Source organism: Apodemus sylvaticus, chromosome 4, assembly GCF_947179515.1.
Source record: "Apodemus sylvaticus chromosome 4, mApoSyl1.1, whole genome shotgun sequence".
Lineage (NCBI taxonomy): Eukaryota > Metazoa > Chordata > Mammalia > Rodentia > Muridae > Apodemus > Apodemus sylvaticus.
This window is the reverse complement of record NC_067475.1, coordinates 77,227,448-77,249,317: the sequence shown is the minus strand read 5'-3', so window position 1 is coordinate 77,249,317 and position 21,870 is coordinate 77,227,448. Positions and strand designations below refer to the sequence as shown.

At 52.3% G+C, this 21,870-nt stretch overlaps 2 protein-coding genes across 3 annotated transcripts in view; both read right to left on the bottom strand.

Annotated features, from left to right (window-relative positions):
* Nucleotides 1–14,478: 14,478 nt before the first annotated feature.
* Slc27a3 (solute carrier family 27 member 3) lies at nt 14,479–19,091 on the bottom strand. The gene is made up of 10 exons (XM_052179926.1): nt 18,321–19,091; nt 17,849–18,058; nt 17,491–17,649; nt 16,881–17,005; nt 16,457–16,651; nt 16,264–16,354; nt 15,941–16,139; nt 15,632–15,729; nt 15,400–15,530; nt 14,479–14,776 (listed from the first exon to the last, which is right to left on the bottom strand). Exons 1-10 carry the CDS (start codon nt 18,937–18,939, stop codon nt 14,600–14,602), a joined length of 2,004 nt encoding a protein of 667 aa, XP_052035886.1. The 5' UTR covers nt 18,940–19,091; the 3' UTR covers nt 14,479–14,599.
* A 1,440-nt stretch (nt 19,092–20,531) lies between these two features.
* The window catches only part of Ints3 (integrator complex subunit 3), a 41,065-nt gene continuing 39,726 nt past the window's right edge, over nt 20,532–21,870 (bottom strand). For both annotated transcript variants that reach the window (XM_052179924.1, XM_052179925.1), the window contains exons 28-30: nt 21,669–21,741; nt 21,348–21,504; nt 20,532–21,250 (exon numbers count right to left, since the gene is read on the bottom strand). In XM_052179924.1, the coding sequence (XP_052035884.1) occupies nt 21,173–21,250; nt 21,348–21,504; nt 21,669–21,741 (308 nt within the window). In that variant the 3' untranslated portion in view covers nt 20,532–21,172. The remainder of the gene's footprint in view (nt 21,251–21,347; nt 21,505–21,668; nt 21,742–21,870) is intronic.

The window sequence follows — 21,870 nt, the reverse complement described above, 5'->3', positions numbered from 1 at the left end:
CAGGTTGGTAATCTAGTTGCTGTCTCTGTGAGCTATAGGATGTGGAATTTCCCTCATCTTGGTAACAAGTAGGGCTCGTATGTAGCCCCTATTTTTCCTTCCCTCAGATCTCATCTGAACCCCAAAGGCAACTGTTCCACAGTCTGTCTCCTTCGAGGCCCAATTTATCCCCTCATTTCCTGGGCTGAGTGTTGTTATTCTCAAGTTATTACCACTAAAGCCTGGAGAAAACAGGTTGGTGGGTGCAGCCTTGGTGAAGGTGGAGGATAGATTGGGGTGGGTGGTGGGGAGCAGGGAGGTGGGATGGCCACGGCCTTCCCTGAATAGGGTGGGTGGGAGGGAACAAGACCCTTTTGCACAACTCTCTTTTAAGTTTCCTTTTTTCTTTTTTTCTTTTTTAAACTCATTCTAATTTTCTGCATTGTGTTTGGGAAATAAAATGAAAAAAACAAAAGACCAATAGGAACTGGTTTTCAAAAGGTGAATACACTCCCATCTGTTTCCCAGGCTGCTGAGCATTTCAGCAGTGAAGATTCAAATAATAAGCTAATTTTTGGAGAAAGGATTAAAAGAAAAAAACTTTGTAATATTTATCACTTGCAAGCTATGTTTAATAAAGAAAGGAATGGTTTCTAAGCTTTCCTGTGGCTTGTGCTTTAGTTGTGGCCAACGTGGGAGTGGGGATGAGTGGTTTGGTGGCAGCATTGATGGGTAAGCTCTGGCGTGTGCTCCTGGCCAGCCTCTGCTGCTGCTCTCCACCTCTGGTGAGCCCCGAGTCAGACTTGGTGTCTGTGTCCTGTTGGGCTTTCCCAGCACTCCTCACACACTTCTGCACTAGTCTACTAGTGTCATTGCTGGTAGCTGCTTTCTCTGGCTAGGGGTCTCAGCAGTAGAGATTCATACATATAATCCGTAACATTTGGAATGCATCTTCCCCAGAAAGGCCTAGAATTGCTGTGTCAGCATTCTTACTCCTCTCCCTTGTTTGCCTTTGAACTTAAAGCATCAATCATTTTGGCTCCCACATTTTATGTTTATTTCTAACAAAACTTTTAGGTGACTCCCAACCAAAGAAGACTGTATCATTTTCCAGAATACTTTAAAGTCAGGACTGTTTCCAGCCCCCAGTCTTCTGCCATATTTTATACCCTTGGAGCTGATGGGGAAAGGCGGAGCCCAGCCTGCAGGGGATCCTGTTGCTGACCCTAGTGTTATTCCTGTATGAGCACAGAAGAGACAGTATGTGTGGTTCCATCATGGACTTTCCTTCCCACAAAACCCTTCCCGTCTGGTGTCATTGTGGGACAGGGAAAGGTTAGCTGAGGTAGTTGTCTGGGTTTTGCTTTTACAGAGCATGATAAAACTACATGGCAAGTGTCTATGTGCTGCTGGGTACTGGAGGCTGGAAAAGGGAAGAGTAGGAATGCCGGGTGCCTGTAGCCTCTGTTTAAGATCCCTTGCTCTTGTAGAGGACTTGGGTTCAATTCGCAGCATCTGTGTGGACTTCCAAGAGCACTAGACATGCACATAGCACACGTATGTACGTGCAAGCAAGACATTTATATAAGATTTTTGGTTTTTGTTTTTGAAACAAGGTGGAGAAACGAGAAAGTGCAGCGCAGTGGCCAGCCAGGATGACAGTTCTCAGCCTACACTTAGGTGGCTCTACACAACGTTGGTTGAGAAACCCAGGATAGTAAGGTAGCAGAGAAAAACAGATGATGACCCCAGCTCACCTGGAGTTAGGGACTCCACAGCCCTGAAGTAGCTATCATAGTGCTACCAGTAATGGAGGCAGCATAGGGGAAAGAGTCCTAGCTGGCACCTTTGCTGGATGAGCCTTTCGGTGGGATATAGGCTGCGGCAGCCTCTAGGTTAAATACAGTGTGCCTTTCCTCACAGCCTCTTGGAAGCCAGCTTGACATCTCCATAGTCTCTCTCACCTGCCACAGGCCCCAAGCCCCCCCCCCCCCCCCCCCCCATAAGGGAACTTGTACTATTCCTGATACCTGATTGGTCCTTCTAGGCTTCCAAGGGAAAGCAGAGAAAGGAGCTACAGGAGCTGCGGCTGGGCTAAGGAAGGAGACTCCAACTGCCCTGTCAGCCTTAAGGGCAGTGAGGAAGCTTAGGAGATGCTCAAAAGCAAGCTCTTAGATCCTGCCCCAGAAACTGATCAAGAGTCTTGGGGATCACTGAGGTAGGTAGGGCCCAAAAAATGACTTTTTCAGAACACACCATTTGGACAGAACTGGGTTAAGAGCCAAGAACTCACTCTTGGCCCTTGCACTCAATCTGTGACTGAAGGCCTTACAGGTCCACACCCGCCTGCTGGCCAGAGGTAAAGCAATGATGCGTCTTTCTGGGAACTTTCAGAGATCAACAGAGCCATACCTTGTAGACTCCTAGGAGCTGAGCATGGCCTTACACCATGTGGATACTGGCCTGATAAGAGCCCATGTTTTCTTCTGCCACGCATTGGTAAATAGCCTCATCTTCAACAGAGCTACTCTTAATGTGCTAAGGAAAAGCAAACCGCCAAAACACATGGCCTAAAGGAAGCCAAGACCTGCTCAGAGAAAGGAAAGGGCTCATCCATGTTCGCAACAGTAACTAATACAGCAGCAAGCAAGGCGGAGCCACAGGTACTTGCTGGAAAGAGAAGGAAGGGTGTGTGTGTGTGTGTGTAGTGTTGTGTAGTGTAGTGTTACATGATGGTAGGGTTCATATCTAGGGAGAGCACACCTGTGGACCATCTGGCAGGGAAAAGGGTAAGGCCTTGGGTACCTGTTGTGAGTTAGCTTGATCTTATTCCCAGAACAACACCTTTCCATTCTTCAACTAAACCAATCTAGAGTCAGTGAGCCCCTGAGCCCCACAGGGATCTTGCTCAAGGACTGACTGGCCACTAGACAAGCTAGGGGCAATGGCGTGGGTAGGGTGGGGAAAGGCAGCTCCATACCCAGGACACTCAAGAAACAAGTGGCTGTGCTTGTGTTTTTGTTTGTTTTCGTGACAGATTCTTACACTGTGGGAATTAGGTCCTAAGGTCAGGCAGAGAGAGGTGAGGTGGGCTAACAGAAGTAGAGGGGAGAAAGAACCCTTGCTACCTCCCTCTTGGTTTCTGCTCCAAGAGCTTCCATCTAGCAGACTTCTGTGAGCAGGTTTTTGAGCTGCCCCACAGTACTGCAGTTTCATCCCTAATTTACAAGTAAAATGACCTGCCCAAACTGGCTCCGGTGATTCATGGCTGTATTTAGGCTGGAAGAGGATATTCTTGAGCTGGAGGCTAATCTGGGCCACAGGCCAAGTTTAAAGCCATCTGGGGCTATATTGTGAGAGGAGTAGAACAAGGAGGACACACGTACCCTGTGTGCCAACCCTTGCCAGCCTCACCTTCCCGGGGTGGCTCCCCTGGGCACTCAGAATTAGAGACTTCTCCGAACAAGTGTCAGAGAATGTTTAGGAGAGAAACGTTTTTCCAAAACACTACCACTTCCACTTTGTGCCTAAACCCCACGTTCACTATGTGAAACGCCCCCTCCCATTTATTATGGGAAACAAAAACCACCACTGAGGCTACTGCACGCTGTCACCTCGGCACAGCTGGCTTCTGTTTCTGTGTGTGTGTTTTTTGTTTGTTTTTGCTGTCATCCTTAATCATCTTTTTAAACCTTGTATTTCTGACCCTTTTTTTTAAGATTTACTTATTATTTATTATGTATACAGTATTCTGCCTGTATGCCAGAAGAGGGCCCCAAATCTCATTACAGATGGTTGGGAGCCACTATGTGGTTGCTAGGACTTGAACTCAGGATCTCTGGAAGAGCAGCCAGCGCTTTTAACCGCTGAGCCATCTCTCCAGCCCCTTCTGATCCTTCCTAACATGAATTTAACCTTTCATAAGTACCCTTCACTTAGAACTGCTCAGGTGAGACCATGAGTCTTTAGAATGAAAATTTTTGCAGGGCTTTATGGTGCAGGCCTGTAAACTCAAGCCACTTGGGATGCTAAAGCAGGAGGATCCCAAGTGTAAAGTATGCCCAGCCTGCTAGGGTAACTCGGAGTGGTAGAGCCCCTGCCTAGCATGCATGAGGTACTAGACTAAAGTCCCAGCACCATAAGAAAGAACAGTACTGATGAGCAAATTATACACTCCTGAAATCTAAATGCTTGGGAGGCGATTGCAAGGACGATCAAGAGTTTGAGGCTAGCCTGGGCTGCTCGTCCAGAAAACCCAGGTTTTGTTCTCAACACTCAGGCAGGCCCACAACCACCCGAAACTCCAGAGACTCTGCTTTCCGTGAGCACTCACCCATCCACACACGGCAGACATATGCATACACATGGCTGAAAATAAAATAATTTTTAATTTTTTTATTTTAAAAGGTGTTTTAGATTTATTTATTTTCTATGTATCAATGTTTGCCTGCATGCATGTCTGTCTACCACACACGTGCCTGGTGCCCACAGGTCAGAAGAAGACATCAGATGCCCTGGAACTGGAGTTACAAATGGTCGTGGGCCACTGTGTGAGAATTGAATTGAATTGGTCTACCATGTGATTGTTGGGAACTGAACTCAGCACCTCTGGAAAGGCAGACAGTACTTTTAACCACTGACCCATCTCTCCAGTTCCCTCCCTCCCTCTCTCCCTCCCTCCCTCACTTTCTTTTCCCTGTTTTTTGTGCTTGTTTGTTTTGCTCTCAGTGTCTCTCTGGCTGGCCTCGGACTCACAGAGATTTGCCTGCGCCCACTTTCCCAGCATTTGCACCACCACACCAGGCCTCTTTTTCATTTAATTTCTCTTTAAAATTGAAGTGAGCTTTGTATTGGCCTAGCTCACGTCCCTGGCACAGCTAACAGAGTTTTTATCCCCTCTCCCTTCACTCTTCCCTCTCCTGGGATTCCTGACTCGTCCTGGGAGGAACAGTGTCCCGGGCAGGGATGCCAGCAGGGTAGAACATACTGTGGGACTTAAAGGGCGCTCAGGATGTTAGAGGGAATGGGACACAGCTAATCCACTTATAAAAACCTCCCTCTAGGCAGAGAGATGTTACCCTATAAAAACCTTTCTTCGTTGCCACGATGGGAAGGGTCAGGATTTATTTTTTTCCCTTTCTTCATTTTAATTTTTTAAAAAATTATAAACCTTTCGAGAGGATTTGAATGGCCTGAAGTCTTATGATTTTCTGCCTGTGCCAGCTTATTTGTACGTAGGAGCCTGCCCTCTAGTGGCTGATTAAGGCATTACTCCTCTCACTAACACCAAAGGCATCCACACCTACCTTCCTTGTGTCCTCACTTCGGGAACAAAACTGGCCTGCCCACCTTACCACCTCAAGGTCACACAACATTGTGCTGCAGAAATGGACCATTTAGGCACCAGTGGGGAAGGCATTAGAAGCAGCCTGCACCTTCCTGCTCCACCGTGGGCAGCTCTGTACATTGGTGGAAGAGGGATAGACCCAGGTGTTAGGTGACGTGTGAGTGCCCACACCTGCTACGTCCTGTGATCTCATCATCACCCAGTCATGTAGTCACATGTCTGCGACTTTAGTGGACTCTAAACACCGCTTTCCTTCATTAACATTCCTTGATTTGTAACCAAGACAACTGGATGTGAAGCCCTCCCTCAACCTCTGCAATGCTGGGCTTATAGCAGTGCTCGATCCTTGATTTAAAAAAAAAAAAATCCTGGGCTGGAGAGATGGCTCAGCGGGTAAGAGCACTGACTGCTCTTCCAAAGGTCATGAGTTCGAATCCCAGCATCCACATGGTGGCTCACAACCATCCATAAAGAGATCTGACATCCTCTTCTGACTGTCTGAAGACAGCTACAGTGTACTTACATATAATAAATAAATATTTAAGAAAAAAATCCTCCCCCCCCCCAAAAAAAAACAAAAAAAGAAAAAAAATTTTACCTGGGCAGTGTGGCGCATGCCTGTAATCCCAGCACTCTGCCAGGTTCTGCCAGAAACCCTGTCTCAAGAAAACCAAAATCCAAAAAAAAAAAAAAAGAAAAGAAAAAAGAAAAAGAAAAAAGAAAAAAAATTGCACATTACAATAGTGTTGGTATAAAGTCAAATATAATTTAAGGTGGACACATTGACACATTGCACAACCATTTCCCATTTTTTTCCCCTCAATTTTGTCTAAAGAGTCTGAGGCTCGGGGCTGCTGAGGCAGTTGGCTTGCCTGGCTTTGCCCAAAGCTCTGGGTTCAGTCCCCTGTCTTGTAGAATCCAGATGAAAGCAGATATGGAGGTGCATGTCTGTAACCCAGCACTGTGGAGGTAAGGCAGGGTCAGAAATTCAAGACCGTCCTCAACCCCAGGGCAATGGTGAGACCAGAGACTACGTCATGTCATCTCGAGTTCTCTGTATGAACAGCAAGCACTCCTTTTTAAAAAGTATTTATTTATTTATGTATATTAGTACTCTCTTTGCATTTATGCCTGTATGCCAGAAGAGGGCATCAGATCCCTTTACAGATGGTTGTGAGTCACCATGTGGTTGCTGGGATTTGAACTCGGGACCTCTGGAAGAGCAGTCAGTGCTCTTAATTGCTGAGCCATCTCTCCACCCCTTAGCAACTACTATTAACTGCTAAGCCATCTTCTCTAGTGTCAAAAGAAAAAAATTATGGGCCTCTAATTGGGCCCAAGACACTGTGCATACAAGTCTAGCGACTGAGCTGTTCCTGCCCAGGTCTACTATGGGCACCTCTGCCCTACAGGTGCCGTCTTGGGCACCGTCATGTCTTCTCTTCCTCGGTCATAGCACTCTCTAGCTGTACACAGCCCTGCTGGCTCAGCCACCAGCTGTGGTTCTGCGTTAATACAGTGGGTATTCATGGGAGAGCAAGGTACCCAGATGGACGCAGGCAATTGTATGGCATCAGGGTAGTACTGCTGTTGTTGGCCAAGGCCAGCCCTGTCTACTTCCGGGAGATGGCTAGAGACCCTTCCACCTGGCAGGGAGGGCAGCCGCAGTGGGTGCTCCCCCGCAAAGGCCAGCTCAGAACTTGTGATGGACCTTAAAGGGACGCTCAGTACTGCTGGATCCAGGGCCTCCTCTGCTCCCACTCTCCCTCCAGTCCACCTAATTCTGTGCCTGAGGAGGGGACAGAGAGACAGACCTTGACTTTAAGGGATCTAGGTACCAAGGGAGGAGCTGGGATGGAGAGCAACCCTGGCTTATCAGAGCTGGCTGCTGTCCTATGGAAAAATTGCCAGAGCTGATGTCTGACAGGCCTGATTGATGGTCTCATTCAGCTGAGCCCTGGCAACAGGCCGGGGGTCAGGGCAGACACAATAGAGGGGTTAGAGCTGAGGCGGGGGCGTTGTGTTCCCTGGGAGACAGAGTCACCTCCTCCTCTCCCTGTGGGCCTGTCTGCCATCTACCCACGAGGTCACCTTCCCAGGACTCCTGGCCTTCCCTAAAGCCCCTCCCCCAACAGTAGACAGAAGCTGCTGCCTCTGAGTAGAGAAGGAACACACTCAGGCTCACACAAGCACACACCTAGACTGGAAATTACAACCTTATAGCCTCCAGGATGACTTGGTCACAGAAGCCACAGACACAGGTCACTGGGAGATGCCTCCACACAGGCCACTCACCGGTGTCAGAAGTCCAGGGACATAGCACAGCTGTGAAACCACATGCTCAGGCACTCTTCCATAAACACCACAACTCATTACCCAGTGTGCAGTGGGGGTGGGACAGCCCTAATAGGCAAGACAGACATGTGGGCAGCGTGACCTTTGAAGGGCCTGTACACGTGCGGCTTTCCTGAGGATGCTCTCCCCATCTTAGGCCCTGCAGGCTGGCCATAAGATCGATCCTTCAGCCTACCGTCCAGTCTTCCAGGACTCAAGAATGTCTCTGTGACTTTGTGCTTCTAGAAGACCCTAGACCTTAGCCCTTTTCTGCAGCCTCTCTCTACAGCTATTCAGGGCTTGCAGCTCCTGCCACCTCTGTCCCTGACTCCTTCCTCCCCTCGCTGGCCCAGTTGCCCCACCCGTGTGTCCCTTCTGCTGTGTGCCCACCGCCTACTTTCCCCTCAGATTCTGCTAGATCCATTTGACTGGAACCCCTAGTGCCTCCCCCAACCCCAACAGCAGCAAGGGCAGCCCCGTGGCTCCCAGGCCCTGCCTTTCAACCACACCCTTCTAAAGCTGCTCTGGGTTTCTGTCCCTGGGCTGCTGTCTTCACACCCACCAACACTCAGTGCACAGTGCTCCGGCCCTGACAGTGCTCTGGCTTTGGCCTTGCTCCAGGAAGTCCAGGATTTGGGGAGAGTCAGGTCCTGGAGTCAGGGCTAGAGCTGCTGTTTTTCCTCTGCCCTGTGTCCTCTGGAGGCCAGGTCTCTCTGCTTCTAGTGCTCACTACCCCCCCCCCCATCCCTCACCTCCGCTGATCTATTATTTCACATAGAAACATTTGGGGGAGGAGGGATGGGAGGATGCTGAGGGGGTCATCAATGAGAGCAGGGAAGAGTGCTGCAGTGGTAAGACCCTCTCCCCCCCCCTCTCTTGGGGTTGAGAACCCTCTTCTGAGCCCATCCTGCTCCCTCTCAGATGTCTGAGAGTGACATTCTTGGCAGAACTGGGGTGCCTGTTCCACCAAGCGCACCTCTGCCACCCAAGGCCTAGATGGGGGTGGCCTAGGGTCTCTGAGAGGAGCTGATGCCTCAGGCTCTGAGTCTGGGCCTGGGGTGGGGGAGGGGACCACTCTATCCCATTAGCTCAGCCTCAGACCCAGCAGCCTCTCACCCACTTGCAGTGTCACTTCCCAAAGCTGTTGTTTTTACTGGGACAATGGACTGCAGTCACTGGGGTCAGGAGGCTGCCAGCCCCTGACTATTGGGGACCTCCTCTTGGAGAGGACCCCAAGGCTGAACTCCTCTTCAGGCTGGACTGGCCACCTAGGCTAAGCAGAAGGTTAAGCTGCCTGCCACCAAGTGAGCCTGGGACCTGACTTCGGAAGTTGCTATTTGTATGGGAGCTCTATCTCCAGAACTCCAACCCTCTCCAAAAAACAGAACTTCCAGAGGGTAAGGGTCACTCCCTGACATAAGAGAGGCGTCTGGAGAGGTGGGTCTGCGTGTGCAGAACTGGTTTCTACCAGCTCTGGCCAGTATGCCCTGGACTCAGTCCCCCTGAAGCCAGTCCCCCTCTGTGACCCGTTGCCCTTTTTGGTCCAGTGTGGTCCTGCCCTGCTCCGTTTGGCAGTTCCCGCCGCCTCGCCTCTCACATTTCATAGACCACAGCCTTGTTGAGCCTCGCCTCCTACTGCACCACCCCGTGGGCCATCCTCAGGGCCTCTGTGTCTCAAATGACCTCGCAGCCTCCCTGACCTGCCTTCCTGCCTAAGTCCTGACCTTTAGTATCCTGAGCCTTATGAAAGCTCCCATACCTTCCCAGAGAGCCCACGTGACACAATCTAGAATCACTTGGGATGGGTCTCAGGAGGGACTGGTTAGGTTAGGTTGGCCTATGGCATATCTATGAGAGTGTCTTGATTATGTTGGTTGCTGTGACAGTACAGCCCACTGTGGGCAACGCCATTCCCTATGCTGAGGTCCTGGGTGTCTGGAAGTGAAGAGCGTGGGCTGAGCAATAAGCGCACAGGCATCCTCTCTGCTCCTGGCTGCGGTGCGATATAAGATGCTATCTTAGGTTCCTGACACTAGAAGAAGTTTGGGGCTGCAGAGAAAGAGACCACCATTTCAATCGGATTGTCTGGACAAGACTAGCATTTCCCTTGATCAAGTGGATGAGCTTGGGAAGACAACACATGTACACAGAAATTACGAGGACTTAGTTGGTTGGTTCCCTGTTGGCAGGGGTCTGACTGCACAATCTCAATTCAGTTGGCTAGTCTGAAAAGAGCTGGCACACGGGAAATGATGGAGGAAGGGGAAAGGGCTCTCTGCTCTGGGCCATCAGATTCCCAGAACACAGCAGCAGGCCTTTGTGTACGCAAAGGTTTGACTGAGGTTGGTTTGGAGCTAAAACATTTGCATAAGATTTTAATTCCTTGTCCTTTTTTTTTTTAAAAAAAAGATGTATTTATTATTTATTATATATAAATACACTGTAGCATTCTTCAGACACTCCAGAAGAGGGCATCCAATCTCATTACAGATGGTTGTGAGCCACCATGTAGTTGTTGGGATTTGAACTCCGAACCTCTGGAAGAACAGTCAGTGCTTTTAACCATGAAGCCATCTCTCCATCTCCTTTCTTTTCCGTCCTTTTATTTATTAGTTTTGGTTTTTTGTTTTGTTTTGGTTTTTTGGATTTGGTTTTTTCAAGACAGGGTTTCTCTGTGTAGCCCTGGCTGTCCTGGAACTCACTCGGTAGACCAGGCTGGCCTTGAACTCAGAAATCTGCCTCCCAGAGTGCTGGGATTACAGGCGTGCACCACCAGTGCCTGGCAACACTTTGTTTTTAATCACACTTTTTTTTTTCAAAATTGGTTTTTCAAGATAACCTGTCTGAGTAGTCCCGGCTGTCCTAGAATTTACTATGTAAACCAGGCTGGCCTCAAACTCCGAGATCTGTCTGCCTCTCCCTCCCAAGTGCTGTGTGCCAACACTGCTGGGCCTCAATTGAAATTTGAAACACTTGTGCTTCAAAGCTTATTTCCCAGGCTGGAGAGATGGGTCAGTGGTTAAGAGCAGTGACTGCTCTTCCAGAGGATCCAGGTTCAGTTCTCACCATCCACATGGCTTCTTCCAACTGTCTGTAACTCCAGTCACAGGCAATCTGATGACCCTACAGGCACCAGGTATGTGTATGGTACACAAACATAGTGCATGCAAAACACATAAGAAGATAAATAAAATAATAAGCACCAGATATTTATGGTTTTGGGGGGGAGGCATTTCCAAAAGCCAGGTGTGGTAGCTCACATTTTTAATCCCAGCACTCAGGAGGTAGAGATGGGCAGATCTCTGCGAGTTCAAGGCCAGGCTGGTTTACAGAGCAAGTTTCAGGACAACCAGAGAAACCCTGTCTGCAATGTGTGTGTGTGTGTGTGTGTGTGTGTGTGTGTGTATGTGTGTGTGTGTATTCAGGTGTAAAGTTAAATGAAACATGGATACACCAGTCTAAAACAGTGTAAAGAGTTTGTTTTGTTTTGAGATTGGGTGCGGCTGTGCCCTGGTCCTTCCAACATCTGGAGTGGCTTAGGGCAAATGTGTCACAGCACTCGGCTCAGAGGGTCGACTGTAGTAGCACCATAAAGCATCCACCGAGCTGGGACGGAGCTCAGCAGACACCAGTGTATATCCCTGAGGCCTGGGGTCCAGCTCACTCCCACAAAGATGCTGCGCCTGCCTCTGTATCCCTAATGACCCCTGGAGGAGAAGCCAGGCACATGGGTCCCACCCTCCCTTCGTCTTCCAGTTTCAGGGCCAGCGAAGGTAGGGGAAGCAGCACAGCCAGGCGAGGTGCCGGCCCATCAAACGTGGGCAAAATAACTCCACCAGCCTTTCCTGTGCCGTGCTCCTGGGCTTGAGCCAGGCAGGCCAGACTAGGAAGAGACTCCGGGGTGACTGAAATCCTCCAGCCAGAGAAGGTCCGGAAGGATGAGGCCCGGAGCTAGGAAAATGTCAAGGCCACTTCCAAACAGTGAAGCTTTGCAGGCCCTGAAGTCTCAGTCCTGTGTATCACACAAACATTCGCAGGCAATGTGCAAAGATGATGGTGGCTGCATCTTTGCTTGGAGACAGTGAAGATTGAATTCCTAGAAATTTACACTTCTTTTCATTTTTCTCAATCATCTAAAAATATAACACCCACTCTATCCCCACATTCTGTACAAAAAAAAAAAAAAAAAAAAGCCAATACATCGTCTTCAGATTTCTGTCGTGAGGTGTGGCGCCCCTCTGTGTATCATGGGCACATGGCCTTAAGTCCCCCACTGAGGCTGAAGAGATGGCTCAGTTGGTAGAGATGTCTGTCGCCTAGCTGAATGGCCCTAACTCGGTCTCCAAGATCTTTATGGAGACCTGTATGTGAGGAGAAGAAAATGGACCCCAGAAAGTTGTCCTTTGATCTCTACATCCACACTGTGACTTTGCCTCTCCCCCAGTAAATAATTAAAAAAAAAAAAAAAAAGACGGCATGCAAAACATTGTGATTCTGTCTTTCCACTGCGGCTTCTCAGGGTGGTGGGCCATCATCTGAAGAAAGGACACCAGCCAGCACATTTTGCAACTATGTCACAATTCTGCTTAATATTGTTTCATTGTTTTTATACTAAAACCTAATTCTTTTAAATTTTATTTTTAGTTTTGACTGTGGTAAATAGAAAACTTAATTATTTTGAATTAAGGCAGCCTGAGGCAGGGCGATTCAAGGACAGCCTGGACTACACAATAAGTTTAAGGTCAACTGGGCTACAGAGTTTACAGGGCAAGCCTTTCCCACTGAAAATAAGACTGCCTGCGTCAGGCAGTGGTGGTGCACGCCTGTAATCCCAGCACTCTGGGAGGCAGAGGCAGGCAGATTTCTGAGTTTGAGGCCAGCCTAGTCTACAGAGTGAGTTCCAGGACAGCCAGGGCTACACAGAGAAACCCTATCTCGAAAAAACAAATCCAAAAAAACAAAACAAAACAAAAAAAAAAAGAAAGAAAAAAAAAAAAGAAGGCTGCCTGCAAGCTTTCGACTTTTCTCACTAGCTGCAGCCGCTGAGGTAGCGCTGAGCAGTGGCTGGTCCCAGGACTGGGGACAGAGAGCCAGAGTCCACCCCTGGGTCAGCCTTCCGTACTAGAGTCCCTTCCTCCTGGGCTGTGGTTAGGTGCAGGCATCCTGAGCTTTCCAGCTAATGCTCTACTGCAGAGTGAAGTGTGAGGTCAGCATTTAGGCCAGCCCTGCTCAGTAGAGCCGTGTGAGCCACAGGGAGAAAGGCAGGAGACAACAGAGTAAAGGGAATGTGTGAGAGTGGGTTGGGGAGGGCGCACGTGAGCCCATGTAATTCTAAATGTTCTGGTGATCCGTGTAACTAAAGTAGCAAGGTTTTAACAAGCCATGTGAATAAATAATGTAAAAAACATTATTATTATTTTTTTCAAAACAAAGTTTCTTGGTGTAGCCCTGGCTGTCATGGAACTTACTCGGTAGACCATGTTGACCTCGAACTCACAGAGATCTGGCTGCTTCTGCCTCCCAAGTGCTGGGATTAAAGGTGTGTGCCACCACCAGCTAGCTATAGATTCTGCTTTTGACTAACCACACTTCGATCTTTCCCGCATATGGCTAGCAGCTCTCCTAGTGGACAAGTTTGGGCCAATGTATGAATTCACAAAGCAGGAGGTGCCCACTTGGCTTGGGTCTGGAAGTCCTGGGCAGAGGTGGTAGGAGAGCTGTCATGAGGAATTGCTGCGAGCCAGCTGGCACATCTGCCTGCCCACCCCACCCAGGCTCACCTCCTGGTGCTCTTCCTGGGGCAGACTGGAGAAGCAAGCAGAGCAGGGAGTGAGCCAGATTAGCAGTGAGTCAGTGTGTGCGCGGCTGCCTTCCCTTCGCTTTCACTGAGGCTGCGCGAAGCCTGCTGTGCTCGCCAGATGGGATGCGGGCTTTGGATCAGGAGGGCTGCAGTAGGGGTCCAAGCTTTAGAGGTGAGGCAGGTTTCTCTCCTTTACAAAAATAACTAGATAGCCCTTCCTATGTATTTTAAAGGTGTGTGTGCCCGTCATGGATGGTGTACCTGAAAAGGCGAGCGAGTGGTGGGTGTGGAGCAGAGCTGGAGTTAAAGGCAGGCGTGGCCTGAGGCCTGCTAACCACAACAGCAAGCGGCTTAGCCACCAGTCTCCCCCTGACTTCAGGGTCGCTCATGTTGGGGAGGGGTGTAAGACCAGAAAGAAAGCAAAAAGAAACCGGGCAGCACATTGTAAACGACCAGAGCTACTTCGGAGCACACCGCTTAGCCTCTCCAGACGGTGAACTGTCTAGATTCTTTCAGGAGGCAAAGAGGCACCTCTCCTCCATCTTTCTCTCCCTCTGTGCCCCGCCCCCATTACTGCACCCTTCAAGGTCTCACAGCCCCACCCTAAGGGACTGTGGAAGTCAAAGCTCCACTTCTTGAAGTCTATGATTGGCCAGGAGTCTGGAAGCTGAGGTCTCCCTTCCCCCTCTCTGACTGCCTTCACTGAATCACTGAATTTCCTTCTTTACCCCTCCCCTAGTTTGTTTTACAAGGCTGAGACTTTCCAGGACCAGCCAACAGGGCTGTGGCGAAGTGTGGGCAGGCAACAGGGGCGGTGTTTCTGAATGCCTCTAGCTGCTTCCTTTGGGATCCTACAGAGACAGCAGTGTGAATGCAAGAAACATAAACATCAACCAGCAGGGTTTCTCCAGGACCAACCGGGGTCAGAGTGGTTATCAGAAAGGCTCAGCCACAGCTCAGTAAGGTCAGGACAGGAATTCGGAGCATGCGCAGGCGGCCCCACAGACACTCGAAGATAGCCAATAGCTCCAGCTGTTTATTACAAAATAATGACTCCATATACAAAAGATACCTGCACCCCCCTCCTGGTGCAGCATGGTGGCCTGGACCCCTAGAGCCCCTCCCGCAAGTGGAAGGTCTCAGATTCGAAGGTCTCCAGACAGGAGGGCATTGTACCGGGCGGGTGTGAGGGGCAGGTAGGCACCGATATCCTGGTCCAGAACATAGAGGGGGTCGGACAGGGCACTGGGGTCAAAGCCCTCGTTGGCCATCCGAACCTTCTGCTGTTTGAAGGTCTCGGTGGTGGCCAAAGATTCCTGGGGAGAGAAGGGTGTTTTCAGAGTTGGAGGAAATGTAGTGTGTCCCCTTGGCTCAGGCGTGTTTGCCTGAGCTCTGTTTAGGGGCAGGTATGGGGGAAGGGGACATCATAGAAAATATAACAACTCTGGCAGCAGAGAGTGAGCCAGGCCTAAAAGGGGAGAAGGGGGAGCAGCAGGCAGGGCAGCAGCTGCTGTCTGGGGGTAGGGGGTGTGTGGGGGATGCAGGGGAAGGGGGTAGGGGAGTGGGGGGGCAGGACTTGCATTGCAAGTGTGCAGACCTGGATTCAATCACCTCAACCTGGGAAGAATACTGGGAGAAGGTGGGGGTGGGGCATCCCTGGGACCCACAGGCAGCCCATCTAACCTAACTGGTGAGCCTGTCTCAGGAGGCAGCTGTGCTCCTGAGGGTGAGACCCAGGTTGTCCCCTGGCCTCCTCGGTCACATGCACACACACACACACACACACACACACACACACAAGATAAAGAGGAGGAGAGGCGAGAAACGTGCACAACAGGGAAGTGTCCTTTCTCTTCCCGGAATTCCTTTGTGGAGTTTAAGAACCGCCAACACTTGCAGTGCCACGAACAAGGTGCTGGGGCAAGGAGCAGCTGGTTACCTGGAGCCTGAGGAACCGAGGTCGGGCATACGGCGGCAAGTTCTCAGAAACATGGCTGTGGAGGCGCACAAGGTCCAGAGCCTGCGGGGGCCGCAGCGCCAAGGCCGCCATGCCTGCCCTGCCTTCATGCCCTGGTGGGTGCGGAGACACATAAACCCTCTGTGCCCAGACACGGCTATGTGGGTCAGTGAGCCGGGCAACTCCCTCCCTGGGTAACTCCATGTCTAAGCACCTGGCACCGTGACTCCATAGATGTTCACCTCCTGAAGGAAGTCCAGGGCCCCCAAGACCTCGGCCACTTCGGTTGTGGCCACATTCTCTCCCTTCCACCTGTTAGCAGAGCAGGGAGAGCCTGAGAGACAGGCATTACGGGAGTTTTGCTGAAGAGATAAAGGAGTTAGGGATGATGTTGCTGATGAAGTCGGAGAAAGTTGCAAGGGGTAGGACGTGAGAGGTGTTGTGAGAGGTGTTGTGAGAGGTGTTGTGAGAGGTGTTGCTGAGTTTGAAAGTCTGAGAAGATCGGGAAGCTGTGGAGAGATACCTGAAGGTGTCTCCAGTTCGGTCGTGGAAGTGAAGAAAGCCTTGCTCATCACAGACCAAGAGGTCCCCAGTGTTGAAGTAAACGTCCCCAGGCCAGAAGACATCCCTCAGCAGCTTGCCCTGGGCGAGCTCTGGAGCCCCAGCATAGCCCAGGAAAGGGGACTGCTGGCTCACTGGGGCCACCAGCAGGCCCGGCTCGCCTGGAAGAATCCCTGGGGTCAGGAGTGGGCCACTCGCCCGTCCGCCCGGTCCCCTAAGCTCCACCCCCATCTCAGGTGCCAAGCTCAACCTTGTCTGCCGCTTCCCCCCCAAGCAAGCACAAACCTGGAGATGTGGGCACGCAATGCCCCTGGGCATTCCGAACAGGCTCCCCTGTCACGACATCATAGCGAATCAAGGAGAAGGGGAAGATGTGCTGGGGAAGAGGAAAGCCACGCCGGTCACGGTAGCTTCCGGAGCCTCCTTTCTCCGCATCCCCCTCTGCTCTGGGGCTTCTGGTGCCCACTTTGCCTCTCACCTTGTAAAGCCAGGAAGCACGCCCCACCGCACCCTGCTGTCCCGTGTAGTTGAAGGTAGCCACGTTGCCCTCTGTCATGCCATACGTCTCCAATATCTGCAGAGGTCCAAAGCGCCGCACGAATCGCTCCCAGGTGTCCGGCCGCAGCCCACTGCCCACTGCCAAGCGGACCTTATGGTCACACTCTGCCTTGCTCTGAGATGGAGAGAGAGAAGGGGGGCAGGGGCTCCAGCACCAAGCCGGCTGTTCCTGACTCTCCGGGACCTCCCCCACCACTCCCTTTCTGCTTCCCTCTGTGTCCGAGGGCAGACCCAGCTGGGGGTTCCTGGCACGATGCCATTCTTTCTCCTGGTTCCCTCTCCCCGACTTCCAGATGACAGTCTTGGTGTCTCCTGCTGTCTGGCCTGCTCTGTAGCCTACTCACCGGGGGCTGGTTGACGAGGTACCGGCACAGCTCCCCGATGTACTGGAACACCGTCACCCCGTGCCTCTGGCAATCCTCCCAGAACTGGCTAGCTGAAAACTTGGGTTTCAGCACCAAGGTGGCCCCTGCCAGGAAAGGGGACGGAAGGGAGGGTGAGGAGCAGACTCCAGCCACTGCTGCTCACCACAAGGACCTGCTGGAGTCATGCTGTGGTGGCCAAGTTCTTCCCCACTTGCCTTTGGTGAAGCTAATATTCCTTCCCTTTTGTTCTTTCTGGCGTCTAGAGACTGAACTGTGCAGCCTCTGTCGTTGCTCAGCCTGTGGCTCTGAAGTGGGTAATGTTTCCTACTATACCAGGAAAGTCTACAGGAGGCAATGCCTCCCTCTATCTAGGGCTGGGACAACTCCCCGGCAGGCAGGCAGGCAGGCACGTGCTAGGGCAGTGGCTCAGCGGTTCTCACCCTGTGGGTTGTGATTCCCATCCATATATCTACATAACAGTAGCAGAATTGCAGTTATAAAGTAGCAACAGAATCATTTTATGGTTTGGGGTCACCACACAGTGAGGAATATGTGAGAGACTGAATAATGCCCAGGGCGAGAGACTAACCGATGCCCAAGCAGCCCACAACGCCCAGCAGGGAGCCAGACATGTGGTACAGCGGGAGTGCGAGGTAGATCACGTCCTCCCGGTGGACTCCACACAGCTGGTAGAATCCCTGGCACTGCAGGACCTTCAGATGACTGATTCGAGCAGCCTTGGGCAGGCCTGAAGGATGGCGAGATGGACATAGTCAGGGAAAGCGTCTGTGCTGTCCTGGAAAAGTAGGTACGGGGACTGGAGGAGAAGCTGTGCCTGGGACGGCGTCCAGGGTGACCTGAAGATGAAAGAGGCCCTGCTGCTCTCCCCAGACCTTGCCACCCTCTGCCTCAGTGTCTGAGAAGTAAGTACTGTATCCAGTCCTCACCAGTAGTGCCAGAGGTGAAGATGTACAGGCAGGTGTCCATTATGTTCTGGGGGGCAGAGAGGTACCCCGGTACTGGCTCATCCACTTGGGCTGCTGCCTCCGACAGCAAATTGCTGATTCCAGCAAGATTAGTTTCAGGGCCCGTCGCCCACAGGTGGAGCCCCATGGCTCTCAAGGCCGGCAGGTCTGGCTCCAGAGACTCCAGGAACTCTACAAGGGAAGGCAAAGCCAGCTTCGAGGTTTTCCAGCTACTCGAAAGCCTTCATCACTGTCTGCGCTCTCCTTGTGCAATGCTCTAGGGTGAGGGTGGCACTGTGGGGATCCCACGTCTTGCCTGGGACCTGTAATCCGATGGCTTAAGAATTCTTTGGGTTTAGCACGTCCCTTCCCAAACCCAGGGCCTTTTATTCCCACTGGCTTCTGCACCTCGGGTCTAGGGACCAGGCACGCCCTCTCGGGCTCGCAGCCTTACCTGTGGCCAGCACGAGCGCGCTGGCGCCGCAGCTGCGGAGGCAGTGCAGCAGGGGCCCTCGGCGCAGAGCACTGGGCACGAAGGCCGTGCGCAGGCCAGCTTTGGCCAGTCCGAACCAAATCCATAGGAATTCCGGGCCCGCTGGGAGGAGCAGCGCCACAGTCGCCCCCGGTGCCAGAGGGGGCGCGGTCGTCCCTCCGGCCTCCGCGTCTCCGGCCGCAGGCGCCACCCGTGCGCCCTCCTCCGTGCTGCCCCTGCCGGAGCCCCGGCGGCCCCCGGGCCAGCCCCGTGCGCGCAGGAAGGCGCGAGCCATCCGGTTGCTCTCGCGCTCCGCCTCTGCGTAGCTGAAGCGCTGCGCGCCGTGGATGAGGAAGGTGTGTGTCGGCTGCTCCCGGGCCAGGTGCGCGAGTCGCCAGGCCAGGCTGCATCCGCCCTCGGGGCTGTCCGGGTCGGCGGCCGCTGCGGCCAGCGCGCGGGCTCGAAGGGCCCTTTTGCAGCGGAGGGCTCGAACTGTGAAGGCCAGGTCGGCCGGCAGCCAGCGCAGCTGAGGCCAGGGGTCTAGCTTCAGCAGCAAGGGCAGCAGCAAGAGTAGGGGCAGCAGCAGCAGGAGGGCCGCCATGGTGCCCTCCTCTAGTCCGCCCCGGCTGCTCACACACTCCAGGTGGTCCTTCCTGGAACACTGAGCCCGCCTTGGTCCGGCTCCCAAACCTTCTTCCCGGGAACGTGGCGCGCGTGCGCCGGCACCCGCCCTTCCCACCCAGCTTCTGCGGTGTGGCACAGGAGCCAGGAGTGCGAGTCGGGGGCGGCCTTGCCCTCCCCACAGCCCAGGCCCCGCCCTAGGCGCACACGCTCCGGAATTTGCTGGTGGCCTTAAGCCTGTCGGGTCCGAGGAGGTGCCTGCCCTCAAGCCCACAGCGGTGCACTTTCAGGGCCACTTAAGCCATTGGCCGGCTTATGGAGTCCTGGTCCAGGAGCCAGGGCACGTGTCATTCATTCCTTTGGCTGTTTTTTCGTCACCCATGATGGGACGGGTACTACTGCTCTCTTCCCAAGGAGACTGAAGACTCTGGTCCCTGGCCAGGTCGATTCCACAAGTTTGGGCAAGACAGCCAGATCCAAGCGCTGCCTCCAGCTACCAGCAGCAATAGCAACCCCCAGGGAATGGGTGGGGAGCCTGAGAATTAAGTAGGGGAAAGGTGGAGCCAATCTGCTAGATTTGTGGAGGGAGGCCCTTCGTTTTAGGCATGGATACAATAATTGGGACCAGCCAGCAAATGCTTCCCATCCTGGTTTTAATCGGTGCAGTGGAAACTGGGGATGGGAAGAGGAAGAAAAAGAGGCCTCTGGTGGTTTGGAGTTTCTAAAGCAGCGAGCATGGATTCTCAGAAGAGGAACATGTATCAATGGAGTATGCACTAAACCAGGCCTTCACACCTCTCAACAAGCGTAAAATGTCCCTAGATGATCTGGGACTATTCTCTGCTGCTATATGGGGACAGTAAGCAGCCAGACTGAAAGAGCTTCTCCTGTCTTTGGTATTTGAACTTTCATCCTCTGTCCTTCAAAGCTCAACATAGAGCACCCTTCCCTACCAAAACCCTTGGAAACGTGCACTTAATAAAGTGGAGGGAAAATACTAGAAGAGTCAGGCTCCAGCAGTGCCCGGAGGTTATGTGCACGTTTGTGTAAGTGCACTTGTGTATTCACAGGGTGGAGGCCCAGGGTAGAAGTCGGGAATCCTAGATCACTCTCCATCTGATTCAGTGAGGTAGGGTCTCTCAACTGACCCCTGAGCTCACTGATATTAGTGTAGCTCGCTAGCCCTCTGACCCCAGGGATCCAGTCTTTGCCTTCTGAGCTCTGGGATCACAGGCAAGCCACCACATCAACTTAAGCCTTACATAGATAGGTTCTGGGGTCAGAACTCTGGTCCGCATGCTTGTGTGGCAAGTGCTTTATCTATTAAGCCACCCCTCCCACCCCCACATCCCTAAAGATGACGTTCGGAGAAGCCCTGGGCAAGGCCAGCCTGCACGGAGATGGTGCCAGCATCAGCTTCTAAATGGAAAGATTAGATAGATGCCTGACTCACTCTCTAGTGGAAGGCTATCAGGAGAGACTGTGTAGGGGGAGGGGTACAAGTGGAGACATCAAATTAAACAGAGGCCCTATATACACAGGATGAACATAGATGTGAACTCAGGCACAAAAGATGTTCTGGTTTGTTTCATTATCACTTAAAAACAATTTAAAACTCGATTATCTTTGCCAAAAGAAAAAGCAAAAACAGAACCACAGAAAATCAGGCCATCTGACAGTTCTGAGGACCTTGCCTCCAGGACTCCCCTGGGCTCTGGCTCAGCTTGAAGTGCCACCACTGGGCCAACCCAAGCATCCCAGGCACAGCAAGAGCCTCTCACGCTGTCATCGGGCTCTTTTCTGAAGGCTGTGGCATTTGCCCAGATGGGCACCGCCCACACCAGGTCAGACGCCCATTTCACACTGGTGTAATGTCCACCGTCCACAGACTACAAGTCTGTTCAGAACAAATGCAGACTGAAGGAAGCAGGAAGGAGTGCCCACTGGCACGGCCTCTGCTGTCATCCCAGCGTCTCTGCCCAGCAGCCTCTTGAGCACGCCTTTCTCCGTCCAAATGGCTCTTCAGAGACTTGGGGAGGAGCCAGAGGCAAAGGACTTCCACCATGATCTGCTTTTGCACAGTCTCTGGCTGCATGAGAACCTACCAGTGGGAGCAGCAGTGGAGAGGGGGTGAAGAGCTGGAGGCCCTGGGATTAGGAGGGTGGGGCTGCATGGAGGTTTCTCAGGCTGGGGCAGGGTGGGCAGGCCAAGCCTCAGTCACTGTCAGAACCCACAGCTGAGGAGCCTTTTCGTTTTCGTTTGCTGGGCTTAGGCTTTGTATCTTCTTCCTCCTGGAAGAAATGAGGGCAACAGAAGGGTCACTAGCCTGGGTGCACCCCACCTGCACCCCATCACTCCTCCCTCCTGTGCACCGGCTGAGAGGCTCACCGAGGCACTGCTGGAGCCTGACTCTTCTTCAGCATTGGGGGGCTGGGTAGCATTCTTTCGACTTCGAGGGCTGGACAGAGCTGCCTTCCGCCGGCTCTTGGGGGGCTTAGTGGACGAGTCCTCATATTCCTCCGCCAGGGAGAAGAGGTCACTGAACCTGAGAGATAGGACAGGCTCTCTGAGATAGGTGTCCTGCCCAGGCCCCTCCCACCTCCACACCTAAGCTGAGTCTGTTTCTCAACTCCAGGGTCTTGCTGGCCATTACGCTAATGTCCCCAGCAGACCTCTTCTACCCAAGGCCCAAAATGGAAGGAACCTCACTTCATCTTGTGAGCTTCGTCACAGCTTGCCTGGACATGCTGTAGCGCCTGCAGGATTGGCGTCTGGCTAAAAACTACGGAATGGAAGCACAGGTAATGTGTCAGGAAGATTGTATATAGCTCGCAGTTATTTCTTCTATGGGTTTGAGCAGTGGTCCTGGTATCTCATCCCTCCCCAACTGGCTGTAGGGGATCTGAGCCAG

Excerpts from the sequence above, each read along its gene's own strand:
- Slc27a3 (XM_052179926.1), bottom strand. The coding sequence starts at position 18,939 with ATGGCGGCCCTCCTGCTGCTGCTGCCCCTACTCTTGCTGCTGCCCTTG. Across the intron at positions 18,059-18,320 it reads CGCGCTCGTGCTGGCCACAG|AGTTCCTGGAGTCTCTGGAG; the intron begins GTAAGGCTGCGA and ends CTTCCCTTGTAG. Across the intron at positions 14,777-15,399 it reads CTCGGTTCCTCAGGCTCCAG|GAATCTTTGGCCACCACCGA; the intron begins GTAACCAGCTGC and ends TTCTCTCCCCAG.